Genomic DNA, 23,292 nt, shown 5'->3' on the forward strand with positions numbered 1-23,292 from the left:
TCAGGAAATGTTAGGTCTCATTTCTGCAGAAACACGCAGTACTTCACCGCAACCTTTCCACTTAATTTTATTATTTATTTATTTTTTTGTAATTTATTGTGCGATGCAGTTTTTTTTTTTTTTAAATTGCAATATAGAAAACTTCTTACTATACTAGGTGAACAGAGTGTAAAATATTCAACATTATAATTGCATTTGTACGTAATTTTATAATTTATTGATGGTTATGGAATTTAATGCAGTTGTCCGAGTTCCGTACATAAGGCTTAGCTTGCCCATAGTAAGGAACACCAGAGCCATGGTCAGGTGAACTTTCCGCCAATCACCTGAGTCGTTACGAGTACGTGGCACACACACCCATTGAAATCACGCTGAGAGACGCAAGAAAATGACTCTCAAACATGCACAATTTCTGCTGGACTGTGAACATTACAACAGTTGACCACGAAGACTCAACTTATCATTAAAAATATTACATTTAAGTTATACGTGTATTTCTTGCATAGTTCAATTATTTATGTAAGAGCTGTAAAGTAACCGATTGTAAATAGTGTAAATTTTGTACTGTAAACAATAAAAATAACCTCAAAAAGTGTCTTTAAAGGTAAGCCTACGGTTAATTTATGTACATAGTTTGTTTGATTGGATAAGTATATAATTCTATATGTATGTAGGTGTGTGCAGGTGTATTAACCTGTTAATGAAGCGAAGATTAAACCTAATATTTACTCGAATAAGTCATCTTTATCGTTGTGAATCTGACATTGGATCACCCGCAGGGTATAAACAAAAGTGCAATCAGCAACTAAAGAAATAAGCAATACATGTGTGTGTATTCTGTGATATAACCTTAGTAAACTTAACATGATTGTATTATACAAATATTCTAACCTTTAAACTAATATACGTTTGTAGTGCGATGCTACTTGGAATCTCACGAGTTATCTTAAATTCAGTTTAAAATTGGGTTTTAATTGACCAAATATAAATTACTCAAATGTCTAGCACCAAGTTAAGCGATAATAGCGTAGCATTGTCAAGATTTATACAATTAATACATTTTTTGGGTAAAAATATTCACATTGATGAAATATTAACCAGAAATGTGAATAGCAATCACCTCACTAACTATTAAGAAAACCGTAAGAAGTGAGGGAAAAAAAGGCAAAAAAAAGTTCCTTATCTGTAAGAACATTAACACAAATGCTTGTTTTTAAAAGCACTCCTTAAATCAAACTGTAAAATTGTATTTCTGTTCTTAACTGGGTCTATTTATACCACATTTAGTTTCCTTACATGGTCAATCATTATATAAATACTACATATATAAATACTTTAATATAAAAATATGCAGTAAATACGTAGCTTATTACTGTCCTTACTTACGTCATAACTGTCCATTTTTGTGTTGCTTATTTGAGCAATCTTTGTTGTGTTGCTAACAAAGCTATTTTACTTACCTGTGTTGAAAAATACTACACTTTTAAACTTGCAATAATTTTAAAAAACTTAAATGAGTTAAACATTTTATTACAGTCGTAATTACATACAATTCAATTTATAAATATACAAAGCATTTAGTTACGCTTTTCATTTCGTTTGGCAATAACCAAAAATCTTATGTTTTTTAAGGGGTTTAATAAATAATATTGCCAATGATTTAAAGGGCCTAAATAAGCTACGGACAAACTTATTTTTAACATGGTGCCCGGATCCTATTAGAATCTCTTAAAAACTGCACGTAATTTCTTATTTAATTTTTTTTACTTAGAATTGTTTGAACCATAGTTGTTACGTACTCTGATTAAATTTATTTTTATCACAAACAAAAATGCAGTTGCTGTATAATGCAGTTGCTTTATAATGCAGTTGTTGTCTAATGCAACTTAGGCGAGCACGGTCTGCATCATGCATCGCCATCCTTCGAGCCAGCTCATGCCAGCTTTTCAAGTGAATCAAACATTCCAAGCAATCGCTACCAGTTTGGGTGTAGGTTTGTGTGATATCCTATTGCAATGCTGTTAAAATACATGAAAATTGTACCACCTTTTTTTATTGATGCGATTTATATATGAATAAAATTTTTGAACTTCTGCGGTAATGTATAGCAAATGTGGAAAACATAGCCATCTCGCCTACAACAACAGATGCCAGTTAAACTGACGTAGAAAATGTCAACACGACGTTTTTTTAAAATATATGTTAAAGTTAAGGTGAATTCGTAGGTTTACAAGAAGAGCTGCTCTGGCAACGCCAATACCAACAACAAATTTAGATAAATACGCAAATATTAATGCTATCACAAATATTGGTAAAATGTGAATATTGCAGATATCGAAAATACCACGATGTACAAGATATATGCTCACATACGTTGTTCGTATTAGGTCTTTAAGGTCTAGTGACAGTGTCATATTTCTTTCAACATTTATTATTATTACTTTTATTATTTTCTACGATGTCCTTCATTTTGAAGGACATGTGAGTGTAATTAATTACTTCTGTTAATTTGTAGTTACAAATAATTGTTAAATATATACTGAAAATATCATTTAAACACAACTTATTAAAGTAAAATATTGCAATGTTTTGATTCGAAAACGTCTCTGTATTTATATTTTTTTAAACACACAAAATACTATTTCACATATTGATGTAGAATTTCAAAAATACAATTTTAAGGTACAAACAATACGATTTTAGGTTACGTGTTCAGAAGAATCATTGAAATAAATCTTCATCCTTTTCATGTAAGATCGTTCATAACCTAGACCTAGAGATTTCCAACGAGTTCTTCACGTCTATCATACCCTTAATTTTTTTATACAACCAAATTTCTAATATTAGTACACTACTATAATGTGAAACACAATAGGTCAATATTAACTAATTACATCAAGTTGCATTGCAACTCCACCGAGTTATCGACTAAAAGAACAACAGTGTAGACTTAACAAGATAATTACACTTTTAATGAAAGTTTACGAAGCATGAAACTAATGATAGTTTTCTATACCGCAAGCACAAAACTCTCTACTCTGCAAAAATCACACAAAGTTTTAACAACTAGACTAATATTTACTGTACAATGTAAAACTCTAGTACGTCGTTGGACCTCTTAAACAGAGCAATGCACATAAGTACGAATATTTTATTTCTCTCAAATTTTCTAGATTCGAATTATTCTGTTAAAATATTATTTTTTCGAGTCTTGTTTTGACAAACTTTCCAGAAAGTGTTATTGTACCGGTTTCTCAAAATATATTTATCAAAATGATAAATGAAAAATTGCAGGTTTAAAAAATTAAAAAAAAAATTCAATAGCAGTTAAAATACATATCCTTATGAACTGGGCATTACTCCTTCAGCGTATATCTGGGGCAGCAATCCAATATATTGTAAGGCGTTAACTGATTTTATGTCGTATTCAAGTCATGGGATGTTATAAAAATACATTCCTTCTAACATAAAAATAAAATTCATACATGCAAATCCAAACACCTAGTCTATGTACCATCTGCAATGAATAGTTTAGTAAAATTATGTCAGACTGGCGTTTAACTGCGTCGGAATTCCTAATTAAAGTTTAAATTACGGTCCCAGTTGCACGGCTGTTAAAAATAGCAGAATAAAAGAGTAAAATCGAATATATACTGATTACCAAATATACATGAAATGGAACTTTGAAGAATTGGTGACAAACATAAAAAAAATATTTATATCACTAGATTGAATAAATTAATTACTTTTTATATTAATTAAGCGGTTTGATTATAAATTCATATAAATCAATTTATATTGGAATAAATTGGTTGTAAATGTCATAAAATGGAATATTAATTTCAGGTGTGAAAAAAAAGTTTCAAATTTGTGTACGCTAAACAATTTGGAAAAACCATTTTACCATTGGTTTAGTATATCAATACGATTGAATTTTTATGACACAAAAACATCAACCGCTATGAAACGAAAAGGATGGGGGGGGGGGAGGTTGGATGGGCAAGTAAACACACCCGTACAGCCAAGAGTTTAGTGATCTCCAAACCTTCTAAAATAGCTTGGCATGTTTTTGTTAACTACAGCATCGTCTCGAGGGCATGATGACTTAGTCATACGGCAGCGGTTTTTTTGAGATCACCAAAGGTGTGTTATTCCGCCTGTTGGGCTACAGCAAGAATTTCAACGCAGTACAACACCAGGTACTTGACATCATCTAACCACCCACGGATGGAATGTTCAATAAAATGAGCTATATAGTAACTTGAAAACACTTATAACACTTTACAGATCCTCGAATGTGTACACTGTCTGTAACGAAATATCTTCTTCGTATACTGGTTTCCTTCATTTCGCCTCTCCGTTCTTTATAGCTGTGGCCAAACAAAACGCGAAGACTATGCCAACAACCTGAAAAAAAAACAAGACATTTCCTCATTGAATTTAGAACCACAAAATGCACAAAGGAAGTATTCAATTAATAAATTTACACACTTGAGCCACATATGCACCATCGTGAAAACTCTTAGCCAAGTTTTAAGCCCATTCTATTGACAGGGAGAATAACAGCTGCGAAAGTTGTAGTTATATTCACAGGCATCAAAAAAGATACTTACTTGTAAGAACCAATCACAAACAAGAAAATGCTAGCAAACGTAATAGAGTTCACATATTGGTCACAGGTATTTTGAAATCGTTTGTAATATTACATCCCTAAAATGAACATATCAGTAGCGAGAACTTTTTTTTTATCCAAGTCTACGTGGCGTTTGTCCTATTGTGACCTGCTACTTCTGAATTTGTGCTGTAGACCGGGCTTAATTGTTTTGAAAATCGCTAATTCAAGCGAGAACCAACTCAACCATAGACTGATCCTGCCTTTTCCCAAATGGGTCAACATTGACTAACGATTAGCCGATCGAACGGTCAAAATCTGAGGATGTAAAGAATGACCTTTTTTAAAAATTTTTATTTATAGCACTCTAACAGACACCAGGCTTTGGTGTTACAACCATTAAACTTCAAGATTTATTTTTACGCTGAACATGTTTAAATGCACTAGTAATGGATAACAAAACCTTACAGAGAGCTATCAGATGCGTTCACTATAACACTTTTATTTACGCCACATGGCACATTAAAATTGAAGCAAACATGCTTCACCCATTTTGAAACACATTTGTCCACTAAGTTATGTAAACATCTATAGTAAATAGCTGAATAATCTTCCTCGTGAAACGACGAATATGTTTCTATGACGTAATTTCTTTTACAGCAAAACGCAAGACAAAAGTGAGTATTTTCATGAAAAAGGTCCAGTAATAAACTGTTAAATGTTTACATTATTCGGCAATGTAGAATGTTTAATAACATTCATATTGATTAAAATAACTATTTTGGACATACGCCATATGTAGTTTTCACTGTATGTCATAGATAAAACCTGAAGAACGGACAAAGAAAGATGAATACACAAACACACAGAAAACAAGCCAAAAATGAGCCGATGTGGAAGGAAGGCATTTACTGACAGACAAACACACTGGGTTGACAACTACGAGACAGCTGCAACAAAAAAAAAAAATTGGTTGTCTGTAAAGTCGGTTTACGGACGATAGTTTAACGTGACAACGTCATAACAAAACATTGATAAAATGATTGCATACTTTTATGAATAAAATTGAATCATTTTTATTGAATTATCACTATTTTGTATGGATACAAAGAAGGAGTGAAATGAAATCTACAATTTAATTGTTAAATTTACTTTGATTTGCACTCATTAATTCAAATATGTTTATTACTTTAACTAAGAGATTATTTTAACTATAACTTTTATACATGTTTGCTATTTAACTTCTTCCAATCTGTGTTATTCTGTTAAGGATAGGACGATGATAGGAAAAGTAGGAAACGAATGGGAGTGTTTCAAGTTTAATGTGCCTCGAAAAAGTCAAATCGACGGTTGTTCCAATCGAGTGGAAGAGAGATAGATGCGGCGCAAGCGTACAATGAACGTAACGGGACACAGCGTAACGGGACAATGTGCGTAACGGGACACTTCTTCGTGCGTGCAGCCGGAGTTCATGGATTTATTAGACGTTGTCACGTCAAAAATTGTGAGTACAGACAAACAACAACTTTGGACAACAGAGCGACAAAGAAAGCAACCCAACGATGCTACCTAGAAGATAATCTGAACAACATACACGCAATACAGCGACGCACATGCGATGAAATTAAACAAGTAAACTGGACACTACAGCACAGACAAACACAGTAAGCTTCCTAAGACAAAACAATTTGCGACGTTTCGGAAACTACCTGTTACCGTCATCAGGCACAAATAGGTTTGCTCTATTACATAAGAGTGTAAAACCAGCAATGGCGTTATGTCTAAAATAATTATTTAAATCAATCTCCTCGTTGCGAGAATCGTTCTAAGAATGTGTTTATGTTGATATAGCACAAGTATTTCTCTGTTTAAACTTCTTCTTCATGCGCAACGCAGTGCTGAAACGTAGTCAAGAACGCGAGGTGCGAAGGCTTGTGAAATGCTCGCAACAAACTGCTGTCAGCGGCTTGATGCTGAGCTCAAATTTCGGTGTCGGCAGCACAGAGAAAGCCGTGTCTGTAACCAAGGCCGTCGAGAGAATCTATGGTCCGGGGGGGGGGGGGGGGGGGGGGCGAATCCTCTTGTCGGGCTACCTCCCAAAAACCCACAAGAAAAATAGTCTTAAGACTGCAAACGTATGCGTAGCCATAAATGAAAGGCCGGTGTCACAATGCGCGGTTGAACTGGAGCACTTGCCAGTTTCCGCGCGGTCATTTCTTCTAGATCGATTGTTCACACGATTTTGATAAATTTACCTAGTGCATTCTTGAGAAACGTCCTCTGGCAACTCTAAGAAAAGCTTTCAGAAGAATATTCAACCAAAATACGCCGTGATAGTTTTAGCCACAGCGACAGAAACACACAGTGCGACACCAGCCTAAAAGTTGCCTGCGCGATCTCATAACTGGTAACCTAATGTCGGCAACATTCGTCCTACTATCAACGTAAACTCAACCCTGCTCCCCTGCCCCTGTTCCTGCTCTCGACGGCCGTGTCTGCGACGTAAGGCTAGTTTTGTGTACGCGTTCGGGTTTCCTCGAACGCCACGTTTTTTAAAACTGCACTGGGTCAAGTGAGACTTATTATTCGCGGTGGAGCGTATTTGCAAAACGCTGTCTTTTTGTAAACCGGGACGCTCATAGTTACGACACGCAGCGTTTGAGCTTTTTTCAATACTATTGTTTTTTGCATGGCACCTTTCATTCACAGCCCCGCACGCAGGGTTGCCAACACTGTCCCTCCCTCCACTATCACCGTCACAGTTCCATTCAGCTCGATGTTTGGCGCGGACTTGTGCCATGAAGTAAGTCAGGGAAACTCAGTCAATTTGAAGTTAAAAGTTTTATTTAGGAGGTAAATTTTAAGGCCGTGTATTTGGAATACGGCCTCCAAAGACTATAACAAATAAACAGGGAATTTAAGAAGCAACAGTGTTTGGTATGACTGCATTGGAAGTACGAACGCCACAGCTTCTAAATTCGTTCGCGCAGCCAAACGCGCGAATAAAAAAGACGACTCAAGCGGAAATGCGGACGAGTGGACAAAAGGAGCCCTAAAGGTCGATTGGCACACATCAGTGCTTGTGGTTCCACCGGCTGTGATCTGATATTGGTTTCTGTTCACACTGGACAGTGTTTCATCCGTCGTCCAGCAGTGCGTTTGAGTGGCAGGTGGCGATGTTTTCGGAGGAAGAACTGTTCACGATTCTTCTTATTTTGGATGAAGGAGTGGGGGTCACAAACTACCAAATTCACATTTGCAAGGAGGGAACGCAAATACACACACACACACACACACACACACACACACACATATATATATATATATATATGTATATATATATATACATTTATTCATTCAGTGTTAGGGAAATATTAACTTAATGGTTCAATTGTGATGCTGGGGTACCCTTTTCATCAGCAATTTCATGTTCATATGATGATGTTGTACATTCTGAAGTACCAATGTAATACTAAGAATGTATTTATTTCTAGATTTTATTTTATTTTCACTCCTATTTTACTCCAGAAAGTATTTTTAAAATCTGGACAGATCATGTAACACGGGATACATGCGCACTAACTCAGTAAGTCAGTCATACATATTCCAACAAAATAAAAAGGCACAATCACAAGGCATGTTCTCTACCTGCGCTCACGCCTACCATCGCACCGCCCGGGTTATTTTATATAATAATTAATTAATATTTTAGTTTCTTTTTGTTTTATCAGTTCAGCTCTACCAATGATTACTATTTAATTTTAAGACTTTAATGTTCAATTTGTGAATAAAATATTTTGATTTTATCTAGTTTTTGTTAACGTCTTAAAATTCCATGCAGATACGGAGAAAATACATATTGAGGCTCTCTAAAAAATAATTGTTTGTCTGTAAAGTCGGTTTACGGACGATAGTTTAACGTGACAACGTCATAACAAAACATTGATGAAATAATTGCGTACTTTTATGGAATTATCACTATTTTGTATGGATACAAAGAAGGAGAGAAATGAAATCTACTATTTGATTGATAAATTTACTTTTATTTGCACTCATTAATTCAAATATGTTTATTACTTTAACGAAGAGATTATTTTAACTATAACTTTTATACATGTTTGCTATTTAACTTCTTCCAATCTGTGTTATTCTGTTAAGGATAGGACGATGATAGGAAAAGTAGGAAACGAGTGGGAGTGTTTCCAGTTTAATGTGCCCCGCAAAAGTCAAATCGATGGTTGTTCCAATCGAGTGGAAGAGAGATAGATGCGGCGCAAGCGTACAATGAACGTAACGGGACACCGCGTAACGGGACAATGTGCGTAACGGGACACTTTTTGGTGCGTGCAGCCGGCGTTCATCGATTTATTAGACGTCACGTCAAAAAAAATTGGTGTAATCTGTTTGCCTGATATTCGGCACATCCGACTCGAAGGTCGGTCCGGGGGCGCGGGCGGCTCACCTCGACGAAGGCCAGCCCTATGCCGACGCCCGCGATCACGACGGCGCCGTCCCTGGCGCTGGCCTTGAGCTTCTCCAGGCAGCCCCTGGGGTGCGCGGCGGCCGCCTTGCACTCGGCCGCGCCCTCGTCGCAGCACGACGCCGGCACCGGCTGCGACATGTTGGTCCAGTCGCCGGGCCCGTCCACGCCGCAGCACTTGAGCTGTCCCGACACACGCACACACCCTCCCCTCAGTCGTCCGCCGAGCACACCGGTCAAACCTAACTAGAACCTTTGAATATATATATATATACTGTATAGAAGTCGCGAGTGGATAGGATTTACTCTACGTTTTTTCAGGAGCGTATGATGAGCAGCTTAGGAACTTCACCTGCTGCAGTGCGCTGCCGTAACGCCCTGTATCGTCTTACGTTGTTATTTACACGTTAGAGCGCAGCACTGTCGCCCGCTGTCATTCCCCCTGCACCCCCCACCCAACAATCACTGCAGCTCAAGGTCGTTCAACGGGAGTTTGGGCGTCACAAAACTGTAGGGATGAGAGGTGGGTGTAGAGGGTGGGTAGAGGACAACGCGTGTTTGTGGGAGGGTGGGGAAGGGGTGTTTGAAGAGTTCGACACTTGTCCGCTAGGGACCACCACAAGTCGATGTCCTGGAGATGGTGGCGATTGCGGCGGTTGAATTAACCAACTACCTCAATCCGTATTAGAAATTTTAACCTGGGCTGGCGACTTCTATACAGTATATATATATATATATATATATATATATATATATATATATATATATATATATATATATATTCAAAGCTAGAACTAAGTGTATTTGGGATGGGTCCGGGTTAGGGGAGGGACATAGGTACGTATCTGGTATATCTTTAAATGGTTATTGGTATTTTTATGTCTCGTTCCAAGAATTCTCGTTTTTCAGTGGGAATGCTAAGCCTGTACCTCAACGGCTGAGAGTGAAAAAATTGATCATCAGGGACTCTTGTCCACAATGTTGCAGTCACTGTTAACTTGTCACTTGGTTCGTGGGTTCAGATCCTAACTGAAGCTTGAACGTGAAAAATTGGGATTAGTTAGTTTGCGTGGTCTCCGTAGTTAAAATTTCAACTACGGTACAGCATAACAGAGTACCATCATTCGGATCAGCCCAATTGGCCTACACGCCTAGTCATGCAGGGAGAGGGTCGCATGCATCGTGCGCTAGGAGGCGATTGGCCAGACATGACAGCAATTTATGCCATGACTAACATCCCTCACTCATAAATAAATCTAGACTATAACTAGAGATAGGTTGGGCCCCAGGTAAAACCTGCACAGACACAGGGATAACCCTGGGCACTGGCATGCGGGGAAACAAGTTTGCACGCATTAAGTGTAGGAGAATACAGGAGACCGAGAGAGGATGGTCTGGATGAAGAGTTGGACAGAGTAGAAAAGAGTCTACCATGCGGGGGTTGGGCACTTGGACTCGTGTATCCAGGACTGGATTTAGTGACCAGGGACGCAAGCGCCCCTGGTGGTGAGTGGCTACTCTGATACTACACTGGTCGCAACACGTTACCCGTTTACAAGACAGAAGAAAGCGTGTTGCTGCGAGACGACCGGAGATAGCTGGGTAAACCCCGCTGTGAGCTCCCTGCTGTTGAATGCGTGCAAGCCCACTTAGGGCGAGGCGAGCAGAAGAGATTATTAGGCATAGATAGAGATAAATCAATAGTATTTTTAATTTATCAAGATCTAATAATTTAAAATAGTAAGTATAAGACTATCATATCAAATGAAAAAAAAGTTTAGCCACGCCCTGTACTCTTGCATCTGTTCACTGGCTTTTTTTTGGCGTCTCTTTTGGCGGTTTACGTTGTCTTTGATAATACCTCTTATATGCTTCTACCTTTTTTTGTGTTAAATCACGATCTACAGCTGAATAAAATGAAAGAACCAAAAAAAAAAAACACTCCAATCTAACGTAAATCACACGTATAAAGTATATCGCACAAGTCTATAAGTCCTTTTGACATTTCAAATCACAGTGTTCATATAACCTAAATAAACTACACTTATAAAGCTAACCTCCTAAGTCTATAAGTCTTTTTTTTTTTACATTTTAAATCACACTATTCACATAAACATGATTGATACTTATAAAGTAAAGTTAATTGCACAAATCAATATCTCTTTTCCACACGAATAAATAAATATTAGATATTTTAAATAAAATAAAAGAACTACGGTACTATAAATCGTTAGCCGTTACCAAAACTGAGAAGCAGGCAAACACAAGCAGCGTTACGAGAATTCCGTAGCATCACTGCTGCGTCATTTCAACCTCTCCCTTGCCGCCTTCCCATTCGACCGCTAAGTGCATGCCGCTTGAACGCAACCCCCTCCGTCCACAACCGGTTCCCCCACCACGTACCCAACTGTTCCCCTCGTGGGATCGGAATTTTTTCGTAACGCTGCGAGCAGAGAAGATTCACTTGAAGGGCGGGAGAAGCCTAAGATGTACATCAAGTTCTGTCCCTGCCCGAACACGCCCGAATATTCACCTTCGGCCCAACCTCGGGATTTGTTTTATTTTTGCGCAGGAAACTTAAGCACTGCACGTCCATCCCTGAGTTGGGTGTTTGCATATTTCGTAACGAAATGCCTAGTTTGTAAGTCATTTATCTTTTTTCTGTTTTAGTTTCTTAGTTTTTTAGGTGCTGACTGGCGGCGGAGTGAGTGGTCAGTGCAACCACTCACCACCAGGGGCGCTTGCGTCCCTGGTCACTAAATCCAGTACTGGACAACTGGAAAAGCGGACAACGAGTCCAAGTGCCCAACCCCCGCATGGTAGACTCTTTTCTACTCTGTCCAGCACTTCATCCAGACCATCCTCTGTCTCCTGTAAATTCCTACACGTAATGCATGCCAATTTGCATCCCGCATGAATGTGCCCAGGGTTTTCCCTGTGTCTATGCAGGTTTTACCTGGGCCCAATCTATCTCTAATTATAGTCTAGATTTAAGAGTGAGGGGAGTTAGTCATGGCGCCAATCGCTGCCATGGCTGGCCAATCCCCTCCTAGCACATGATGCATGCGACCCTCTCCTTGCATGGCTAATCCCAGCATGACTAGGCGTATAGGCTTCGGCCTGAGACGCACCTAGGTCCCTCCCTAACCCGGACCCCTCCAAAATACACTTAGTTTTAGTTAGGTTAGGAAAAAAAAATCGCGCAGGAAAAATGAATTCAAATATTAAAAGTGGTCGGTTAGGTTAGCTATATTAAAACACTTTAAAACCCTATGGACGGTTAGTTAGGTTAGTATAGCTACATTAAAATAAACAGAGAAATATATATATAAACCCGAGGTTGGCCGAAGGTGAATATTCGGGCGTGTTCGGGCAGGGACAGAACTTGATGTACATCTTAGGCTTCCCGAAGGGCGGAGTGTGCGGGAAGCCTACAACTCACGTAGTTTCGGTTCCCTGCAAGAATTTCTGAAGATTTCCGAAGTTTTTGCGTTTTGGTATCAACGCCACTTCAGCCGCTAAATCAGAAGTTTCCAATGAAAACAAGCATGTTGTGACTGACCTAACCTAACCTAACCCTTCGATTTTTTTTTTAAATTTCAATTTTCGAGAGAAATCCGAAGTTGCACGAACGTGGTAGGGAACCCCGACACAACGTGAGTTGTAGGCTTCCCGAAGGGTGGAGTAGCTTCTCGGCCGGCCGCCAGATGGCAGGCCGCGCACACCTCCTTCTGCAGCCGGTCCCAGGCCTCGACGTCCGCCTCCCTGGCGTGCGCGGCGTCGTCCATGGAGTCCCTCATGGAGTCCTTGAGCGCGCGGCTCAGGTCGTCCTTGGCCACTCCGGCGGCGATGCCGGCGGCCATCTGCGCCACGAAGATCACCAGCAGCAGCACGGCGAACTGCGCACGGTGCACACGTGCTTGTGTTGTCTGATAAATTATATGTGCTTGTGTCGTCTGATAAATGATACGTGCTTGTGTCGTCTGATATATGATACGTGCTTGTGTGGTCTAATAAATGATATGTGCTTGTGTCGTCTGATAAATGATATGTACTTGTGTCGTCTGATAAATGATATGTGCTTGTGTCATCTGATAAATGATATGTGCTTGTGTCGTCTGATAAATGATACGTGCTTGTGTCGTTTGATAAATGATATGTGCTTGTGCCGTCTAATAAATGATACGTGCTTGTGCCCAGTGGCGCAGCCAGGATTTGTGTATTGGGGGTGTTAAGAAGCTTCCACCCCCCCCCCCCCGCATTAAAGCGGGTGGTCCGGGGGTCCTCCCCCGGGAAAATTTGGATTTTAAGGTGTAAAATAGTGCTATTTTAGCAGTTTTCGGTTCTTAAATTTAAATATTGTAAAAATAAATTTTTTATTAATTTTAATAACAAATTTGTTTGAGTGATGAATAAGAAATTAATTAAAGATTTGGTGCTAAGGGGGGGGGGTTGAACCCCTAAAACCCCCCCTGGCTACGCCCCTGCTTGTGCCGTCTGATAAATTATACGTGCTTGTGTTGTCTGATAAAGATAATATGTGTCCAAAATATAAAAAAAAAACTGTACTGATTCACAACATTTTTCCCGTATGCAGTTTCACAGATTACAAACCAATACGTGGAAAACCATTTTAGTTAAAACATTTTTTATTAATTTTCTAAATTACCCAAAAGTCTCCTTAGAAAAAAATACAATATACTTCAGTATGAGCAAACAAAAGATAACCTAAGATGAACAGAATGGGATTTTTTTTGACCTGACGGCGGTAGAAGAAGGCCAGTTTTAGGCAAGTGAAGACTCAAGAGTTTAAGACCATATAATGATTATAGCGTTCTACTGGTACAACCTAAATGGGATAGCGTCTATGAAAGAGTGCTGTCCAACTCGTGTATTGGGTGTGGCAGTTCGCAACATACGTACTTGTGTTGTCTGATATAATACAATCATAACGTGCATATATATTTTAGCATAAACGAAACAATGTACAAGAATAAAATACAAGTCTGAAACAACAACTTACAGTGGCAGCAAACCTAAGGGCCTCAAGAAAAACAGTTTTAGGCAAGTGAAGACTCAGAATTTAAAACCATAGAATAATTAGAGCATTCTCCAAGTATTAACTAAATGGGTTTGCATCTATGAAAGAAACACATTTTTGTCTCTAGTGTTTTTAGGCAATAGAGTTGAAGAGGCAAAATTTGACTAAAAAATGGCTGCCAATTTCTCCTTTAAATATAGTTGGACAGATAACATAAAATATGTTTGAAATCATTTCACACATTCGAAATTCACTTTTAGTCTGAGCTATCACACAATTTTCTATTTTAATAAAATTTTCAACTTAAATCAAGCATCAAAGTGGAGGTTGGATTTTTTGAACTTGTAGTGATTTTTTTGCAAATTCAAACTTTTAAAGCATCTACAAATTTAACTGGCATTAATACGTGTCACATAAAAACATTTAATTTTCAATTATTTTTTAAAATGTTATAGACACATTCATTTGAATTTTTAATAACAAATAATTTTGCATGATACATTCATAATGACATAATTTTTGTTATTTCACCTTCATAACCTCCTTAATTGCCTATTTTAAAATCATTTGAAAGAAACTTTGTGGCGAAAAGGGGGGCCATTTAAGTCTTCGCTAGGCACGATTATGATAGGCTGATTTCGACCAAAATACAACATATTTAAGAAACCCGTACTATATGCAAAATATTTGTTGGAAACTCAAGTCATTCAACTTGTCAAACAAACATGGCTGCGCGAGTGATGTTTTCGGTGACGTCACAAACCTCCGACGTTATTCGACTAAACATACTGGAATGTGCTGGAAGCGAACGTTTGACAGCGAGACAGAGTATTTAGCGCCCCGTCGACAACAAGGATGGATATTGAGGGAAATGCAGCCGCGACCTAATACAGTGTAATGGCCGGCTTCACTTTTTTTTTTTTGAGGGGCATATTTCCTTTTAGAAAATAATCCGAATGACATACATTATTCAATATTGCATTTTTACAACTATATTTTATATCCTACTAGTTGATGTACCCGTGTTCTGCCACGATAGTCCACATCTCATACCTCGAATTAAAAAAAAAAAAAAAAAAAAAGCAACCGAAGTAATGGCCGTTGCCATGAAGACTCACAAGATATCAACAATTCAAAATCACGTTGCCATGGATACAAATAATGCTTCAACTATGCAATAGCGAAATTTATATATTATGTGTATATAACCCAATACAACTCGCATGCCACCCTTTTTTTACGTTACTTTCGCGAAAGTGCCAACGACAACAACTTTAAAAAGTTTCAATTTCAATCGGATGAATGATACGTGAACGCATACAAAACGAACACTTATACACACACGTTATTTTTTATATATTAGACGATATTTTCTGTGCGGTGAACAATAAATAAAATATAAGTTGCATGTGGCATGTAACGCAAGATAAGTCTTTAAAAATAGTTTTTTTTTAGATAATAAAAATACCTAAAGAATAAAAACAATAATTTTTGGAAAAAAATATCTAGATTGCACGAACGTAACTAATATTCTTGAGTATGTTCTGTGAGAACATAACCGCCAGTTGACAGCCTTACTCCACACGCAGGCAAGTGAAGACCACGTGTCTTCAGGCAGGCGCCAGGGGCCGGATGTGGGTCGCGGGCCAACAGTTGGTTCGTCATTTCCGGGAGGGTTTTCGGGGGAAACACAGAAGACCCAAGTCATCAGAGCGGCTGTGCCGGGAGTCATGCGTGGGTGTTCTGGATTGCGACGAGTGTCTGAGACCACTGCTCCACCCCGCTCCAGGAAAACAGTTCAACAGCTTTTGGCAAAAAACAACCGTAGTCCCAAAAATTTCAGTATTGAGTTTTTTTTGGTCCCATCCGGTGGCGATCCCTCGTGGGCGTGCATATAAACATATGTTAAAGCACAATCCATTATAGTATGCACGTTACTAGACTCTGAAATATGGTGCAATAAGCAAAAGCAACCATTTTCCACCTATCTCCAGCAAAAATGACCATTGTCCACTGTGTTATAAGGTACAAAAACATTCGTTTTTAGTTTTGGTAAATTTTTAATTTATACTTTGGCTATCATACACATGTAGGGTAGTAATCATCCCGTTTCGTTGGGTTTCAACTGCTTTCCTGTCTCAATAAACATTCAATAAAGAATATTCTTTTCATATTCGTTCACTCAGACAAATCTATTTTAGCAAAAAAAAAAAAACACTTAGTCCAGCAAAGAAGGAAAAAATTTTACTTCTGAAAAATTTAATTTTTCAACTACGGTTGTTTTTGCCAAAAGTTATTCAATAATACAGTGACTGAGAATAAACAGATACTATCATGTGGTTGTAGACACATGGCAGTGTTTCAGTAACTTGATGTTACATGTCTGAGATGTATCTGAAACGTGTACTATTTGATGGGAAGGCGTGAACTGCACTCTACTCTCCGTACTCGCTGAAGCAGCGCGAGCGTTCTGTCTGCAGACTGCCGTAGCGAAGCACGGTGCTTAAAATAAAACAAGCAAACATTTTAGAGTTAAATGACATAATTAAAAAACATTATTCAATGTAAAAAAACGGACATTTACAAGTGCTAAAACGTTGGGCGGTTAGCGAGACCGGCCTAGTTACAACGGGAACATTTCCGCAAAAATCACGCCAGCTACTTTTCGTAACCGTGACCCTGGCACTTTTCACAGACAATGGGCGGGCATTCTTACTTTCTTCAGCTGACTTGAGTCAATGCAGGCTTGCACAAGTTCGTGCAAGTTTCCACTACACTAAACGGAGGGAACAATGGCGTGTTTGTCCAGCTGCCGAAGGCTAAATTTCCACCACCGAAGTTCGCTAAGTAACTATTGCCTCAGGCAACCTCACGTCACACTTTCTAGTGCTACATATTGGCGTGTCACTTAAGAAGTTTTTTCCCTGAACATGACTTTGGTGTCGAGGTACTTCAGGGTTGTCGCTGACGTTGCAGGTCGATGTCGTGACAGATTGCTAGCAATCCTCCGGTATGACCAGGGGCGCAACAACTAAATTTCCAAAGGGGGGGGGGGGGTAGGGGCAATATACCTTTTAATAAGGAATCATCGATCCCCCCTATTGCAGAGGGGGGTCCGGGGGTCCTCCTCCGGGAAAATTTGTATTTCAAGGTGAAAAATTGTGCTATTTAAGCAGTTTTATTATCTAAAAATTGATTACACAGCACTTTCTTTGCCCCCGTTTCCACCCACTTCAAGGTTTCAAAAGGGGGGGGGGGGGCAAAATACCCTTCCCCCCCCTTGTTGTTACGCCCCTGGGTATGACTCTTTAGTTCATGATCCCCTATTTTGGAGAACAACATCAAAAATGAGGTCACTGTAATCTTGTTCTTTCTATGCGTAGCCATACTTCGTAAAATAATAAGTTCATCTGACAATTTGCGTAACCTAACCAGAAGTTAAAATTCACTATTAATGTGTTTTTAGGAACCGTATATGTATTATTTTTAACTTAAAGTTGAGAATGATAATTATTTTAACGCTTTTCACTGACTCATTGAAATTATTTTCCAATTATTTAATCCTTGAACAAGCTAAGTATTGTTCGTGAATCGTCATTGGCACAGAGGCAAATTAATGATTAAATGTGAATTATCACGCCTCGGTGAATGAAGCAGGTATAGGAGCTTTCTCTCTGATTTTATTGATTTATAAGTTATATACTAAAGAAAATAATTTTATGCGAATGCTACATACGAACGGTTACAAAACTGTATGCCGCATGATTTCATGCTTTCAGTACATGCTAGGACCTACATAACAATTTGCTTTTAATTTTATAAAAAAAACATTAAGTAATGGCTTGTTTAGTATGGAAAGCTTTCGATAAACAGTTAAAAGTGTCTTTTTATGAATTTGAAATAATTTGCAAAGTAACAAAATATTAGAAGACAAATAATTTATGATAATTTTCCTTAAGTTGGGATCTCACACGCCCTGTAATTTCATTTTCTTGTCATTATTAATATTTAAGGGTATGTCTGTAAAATTTAACACTATGCATCTCTTACATTTGTTGTTCTGTTACAAATGTATAGTATAAATTTGCTGCAAAACGCCGTGTAAGTGATGAAATTTATGTGACTTTGTACATTTTTTATGTTACACTTAGTGTATATAGGTTGAAAATATTTGAAACAGAACAACAAAAGCAAGGGTGTTAAGTTTGACAGAAATGGCCCTTAACTATTAGCAATGCGGAGAAATTGAAAAAAAAAATATATATATATATATACATATATACACACACACACACACACACATATATATATATATATATATATATATATATGTATATATATATATATATATACACACAATGAGTGAGTCTTTTAGTACTTACTCGCCAGAGAGGTGTAACATGTTACCTCGGTAACGAGCAAATGCGTGTGTTCTCATGCTGCAAATACATATTATTATAAATACGAAACTCGGACACACAAAATTTAACTTAGAATGATTTTTTTTAATTCCGAGCGTGATAAAAAGTTTTTAAGCAAATTGTGTTTTTGAACTACGTTTCTTGACCGCGAAATCACACATGCGTTTTCGGAGCAGCTACGTCGACTATCGATTCGATTCGATTTTCTGAGCGAAAATTTTTTAAACTACACAATGAAAAAACATGTCCGATAAAAGCGGAAAAAAAAGAAAGACTTGGACGAGATTTTCGACAAGGGATTTTATTTTAAATTACTGTCCATTGATCGGTTAACGGTTTGAAGTCTTCCTTTTGGCTTCGCGGACTGGGGTTCGCGCCGGGTCGTTACCACAAAGCCGAAATACCACAACGCCGAACGTACAATAACGCATAATACCATAACGCCGAGAATGCCAAATCGACCGCAACGCACGACAGCTAGAAAACTGCCGTGTACCACAACGCCGAAATACAGTAACTCTGAAAAAAATGTTGCTGCGGGGAAGAAGGGGGGGGGGGGGGGGCACAGGAGCAAAATGAAAAAAAAACTGAATGAATTTGTGTACCTAACCTTACCTCACTCTAACCTTTGTGGCAGTCCTGCAATGAATTTTTTCGGCGTCAGTGTATTTCGGCGTTGTGGTACACAGCAGTTTTCAAGCTGTCGGCGTTGTGGTCAATTTGGCATTTCGGCGTTATTGTACGTTCGGCGTTGTGGTGCGTCCCCATTATGAAGAAGCAAAGTTTTATACAGTGTACAAGCAGGCTTCAGTAACCAGAAGGTGTGGGTTGAACTCCCTGTTGCGATAATAGTTTTTCAATTCCTCTCTTAGTGCAACTTGTAACATATGTATTCCCCGTTGCTCCGGATAGAGAAGGGGGGGGGGGGGCGGGCACTCACGGCCAGCAGCATGTTGTAGCTCTCGCGCACGGCGCCGCAGCAGCCCAGGAAGGCGACCAGGAAGATGAGGCAGCCCACGATGATGATGACGACGGGCGTGGCCAGCAGCGGGCTGGTCATGAAGTGACCGTGTTCCCGCACCGCGTACAGCACCACTCCGCCGGCCGCCACGATGCCTATCCCGCACACCTGCGGGCACACAACCCCCAAGGGTCGTCCCTCCTCCACCTGCTTCAAGGGCCACGCGGGCACACAAACCCCCGTCCCACGGGTGACTACCTCCAAGGGTCGTCCCTCCTCCAGGCGCACCTGCTTCAGGGGCCACGCGGGCGCACGTGATACTGACGTGATAACGCCTTATAAATAGACACCTGAAAAATTCCCGGGTTCATTTCATGTTACGCTAAAATTCAAATAATTATTATACCTTAGTGCTGCTTCTGTCATTGGAGGACTGAGGGCCAATTACAGCCCCTCACTCGTAGAAGTGTCGAATCACAGGTCACCCAGTCGAGACGGACTCACAAGTCAACAGCCATTGAACAGTTGGCATTTGCCCGAGTGTGTAGAGTATATTTGAGTCTATCCTGGAGGTCATTGAACCCGCGAATTTTTCCGGTCTCTAGTTATAAATCGATGAACGCCGACTGCACGCACGAAAGATTTTGTCGCGTCCCGCCTGAGCCGAGCGTGCAAGAACCGGCCAACCACCGTGCGAGAAAATCTTCTAATATAATATCATGCAGGTTAAGGCGGGGCTTTTTTTTTTAAACTAATTGTTCGTGTTTTGTATTTGAACAAATTATTTAAATTAAAATTGTCAAAAACTGTAAACTAAAAATCAGCTCTAAAGAAAAACATACTATGATTGGCTCCTAACCACCAGGGTACCGTCTCAAGGCCGATGGTTGGGTACCAACCACCCAGGAGGGTACGCAGAATTTATTTTCGTGATTAGGAAAAGGTAATTGGGGGGGGGGGAAGGAATACAAACACTTTGCCCTCTGTTCTGCTTTCAGTTTATTTCCTTTCGTTGGTGTGAACGTTATATTTCGATGGCTGTTGGTGTGAACGTTATACTTCGATGGCTGTTGGTGTGAACGTTGTGTTTCGATGGCTGTTGGTATGAACGTTATGTTTCGATGGCTGTTGGTATAAACGTTATACTTCGATGGCTGTTGGTGTGAACGTTGTGTTTCGAAGGCTGTTGGTATGAACGTTATACTTCGATGGCTGTTGGTGTGAACGTTGTGTTTCGATGGCTGTTGGTATGAACGTTATATTTCGATGGCTGTTGGTGTGAACGTTGTGTTTCGATGGCTGTTGGTGTGAATGTTATACTTCGATGGCTGTTGGTGTGAACGTTGTGTTTCGATGGCTGTTGGTATGAACGTTATGTTTCGATGGCTGTTGGTATGAACGTTATACTTCGATGGCTGTTGGTGTGAACGTTGTGTTTCGATGGCTGTTGGTATGAACGTTATATTTCGATGGCTGTTGGTGTGAACGTTGTGTTTCGATGGCTGTTGGTATGAACGTTATGTTTCGATGGCTGTTGGTATGAACGTTGTGTTTCGATGGCTGTTGGTATGAACGTTATGTTTCGATGGCTGTTGGTATGAACGTTATACTTCGATGGCTGTTGGTGTGAACGTTGTGTTTCGATGGCTGTTGGTATGAACGTTATATTTCGATGGCTGTTGGTGTGAATGTTATACTTCGATGGCTGTTGGTGTGAACGTTGTGTTTCGATGGCTGTTGGTGTGAACGTTATATTTCAATGGCTGTTGGTATGAACGTTATGATTCGATGGCTGCGCCCCTGGGAAGCACAGCCCTCCGCCACCCCGTGGCGAGAGAGAGAGAGAGGGAGAGAGAGAGAGAGAGAGAGAGAGAGAGAGAAAGCTCCGAGGAACACCAGTGCGCTGTAGCGCGAGGTCGCGTGCTGCTCGCGACACGACTGCAATGCCTCACAGCTCGCACGCACCTCCTGACAGGAGACCACGCCCCATGGGCCCGGCCTGAGAGTGACCGCCGAGAGCCTGTTAGAGCCGTTACCACTGCTACTAGTCGTGTTTTGCCAATAAGATAAATGTTAAAGGGAAATTATATAATTCCAATATATCACATTTTATGTGTCCAGTCATTACATCGGCTCAGTAGGACTTAAAGCAATGAATGACTATTATTTTTCGTGCTGGAAAAAATTGTGGCAATGTCCAATAAGTCTCTCAATGCATGGCTTGTGCGTATTCGTGAATGCCGAATGAAAATGCCTTTTTTTTTCATTAAGGACAAGAGATGCAAATTAATTTTGTTTGTATTTGTGACCTTCTTAAAGCCGTGCAACATCTTCTAAGTTGTTTTGATTTTCTTACTTAAATTTCAAATACACTTACTAGTTAGTTTTTTCCCCTTCTTTTCAACAGAGACCTTTAAATTGCGGCAGGGTTGTTCACGCACCAATTTGGTAAGGAAACAATACCTAAGTCTGGTGCTCACACTAATGTCTGATCGCCTTTATGTGCAAAGCGTGCGATTTTTTTCCCTTCCAATCTTGGGGAGTAAATACGGTGTCCAAGTTACACAAGTATTAAAAAAGGTTTTTTCTTATTCCCTTTTTTTCGACCACCTTACTGCTAAATCAACATAACCATTTGGTGCATACTAAATACTTCATATTAATTTTTATTTTATTGTTGTGCCTCCTCAATTTAAATGTTTCCCGTAAAAATTTTAAACATATGCAATGGAGAAATTATGTATTACAAGAGGGGAAAATAAACAAAACCGGATGACAACTGAAACAAGCCAATTGCAACTTCACGAAATTAGCCAAGGCACCTGCGTTTGAACAGTACAATAACAAGACCTCTGTTCGAAATGCCGCAGGGGAGCGCAACCCCGGCACAGAGGTAGTTGTGTCGGAGGGGAACCACACATAACTTAGAAACACACAACTTAGAAGAGTTTTAACTTAGAAACCTCGAAAAAATCCACGTAACTTAGAACTGTCATAAGTTAGAACGATCATAACTTAGAAACCCCTAACTTAGAAACACACAACGTAGAAACACACAACTTAGAAAATCATAACTTAGAAAGTCATAACTTAGAACCATCACAACTTAGAAACGCACAACTTAGAACTGTCATAACTTAGAAACACGTAACTTAGAAACGTCGTAACGTAGAAAGTCATAACTTAGAACTACCACAACTTAGAAACACACGACTTAGAACAGTTATAACTTAGAAACACACAACGCCAAACCATGTAACTTAGAACTATCATAATTTAGAAACACACAATTTAGAACAGGCATAACTTAAAAGATTATATCTTGTGTGTTTCTAAGTTGTGTCTCTAAGTTGTTGAAGCACCCCGTGTCGGAGCCCTGCGGGGGCGGGAGCGAGCACGTACCACGAAGAGGAAGTTGAAGATGAAGAGCAGGTACTTCATGATGCTCATCCCGCACGTCTCCATGGCTGCCGGCGAGCTGACGACTGCCTGCGGGTGCTGAAGACTGACCGCCGACACGACCCCGGCAGCTACTGGTGCGCCCGCGGCGCTCGATGTACCCCCCCCCCCCGGGATGTGGGTCGGCGCCCCCCTCATTGGTCAAACAAGGCCTCGCCGGCGCCGCGGGGGCAGCGCGCCGTCGCCATGGCGACGCCGTGTTGACGCCGGAGGCGAGAGCCCGCCGCCCCGGGTCTTCAATAGCCACCGCGGGCCGCGTGGCACGGCGCCGGATCGATGCCCCGTCAATCTGCGCGGCGCGGCCTTTTGTCGCGTTCC

The 23,292-nt window shown here is 39.8% G+C and overlaps 1 protein-coding gene across 1 annotated transcript; it reads right to left on the reverse strand.

The window, feature by feature from the left end:
* Nucleotides 1–1,506: 1,506 nt before the first annotated feature.
* LOC134532657 (CD63 antigen) lies at nucleotides 1,507–23,048 on the reverse strand. The gene is made up of 5 exons (XM_063369319.1): nucleotides 22,918–23,048; nucleotides 19,495–19,683; nucleotides 12,818–12,991; nucleotides 9,075–9,275; nucleotides 1,507–4,407 (listed from the first exon to the last, which is right to left on the reverse strand). Exons 1-5 carry the CDS (start codon nucleotides 22,978–22,980, stop codon nucleotides 4,345–4,347), a joined length of 690 nt encoding a protein of 229 aa, XP_063225389.1. The 5' UTR covers nucleotides 22,981–23,048; the 3' UTR covers nucleotides 1,507–4,344.
* Between the last annotated feature and the right edge of the window lie 244 nt (nucleotides 23,049–23,292).

Source organism: Bacillus rossius, chromosome 6 (genome assembly GCF_032445375.1).
Source record: "Bacillus rossius redtenbacheri isolate Brsri chromosome 6, Brsri_v3, whole genome shotgun sequence".
NCBI lineage: Eukaryota > Metazoa > Arthropoda > Insecta > Phasmatodea > Bacillidae > Bacillus > Bacillus rossius.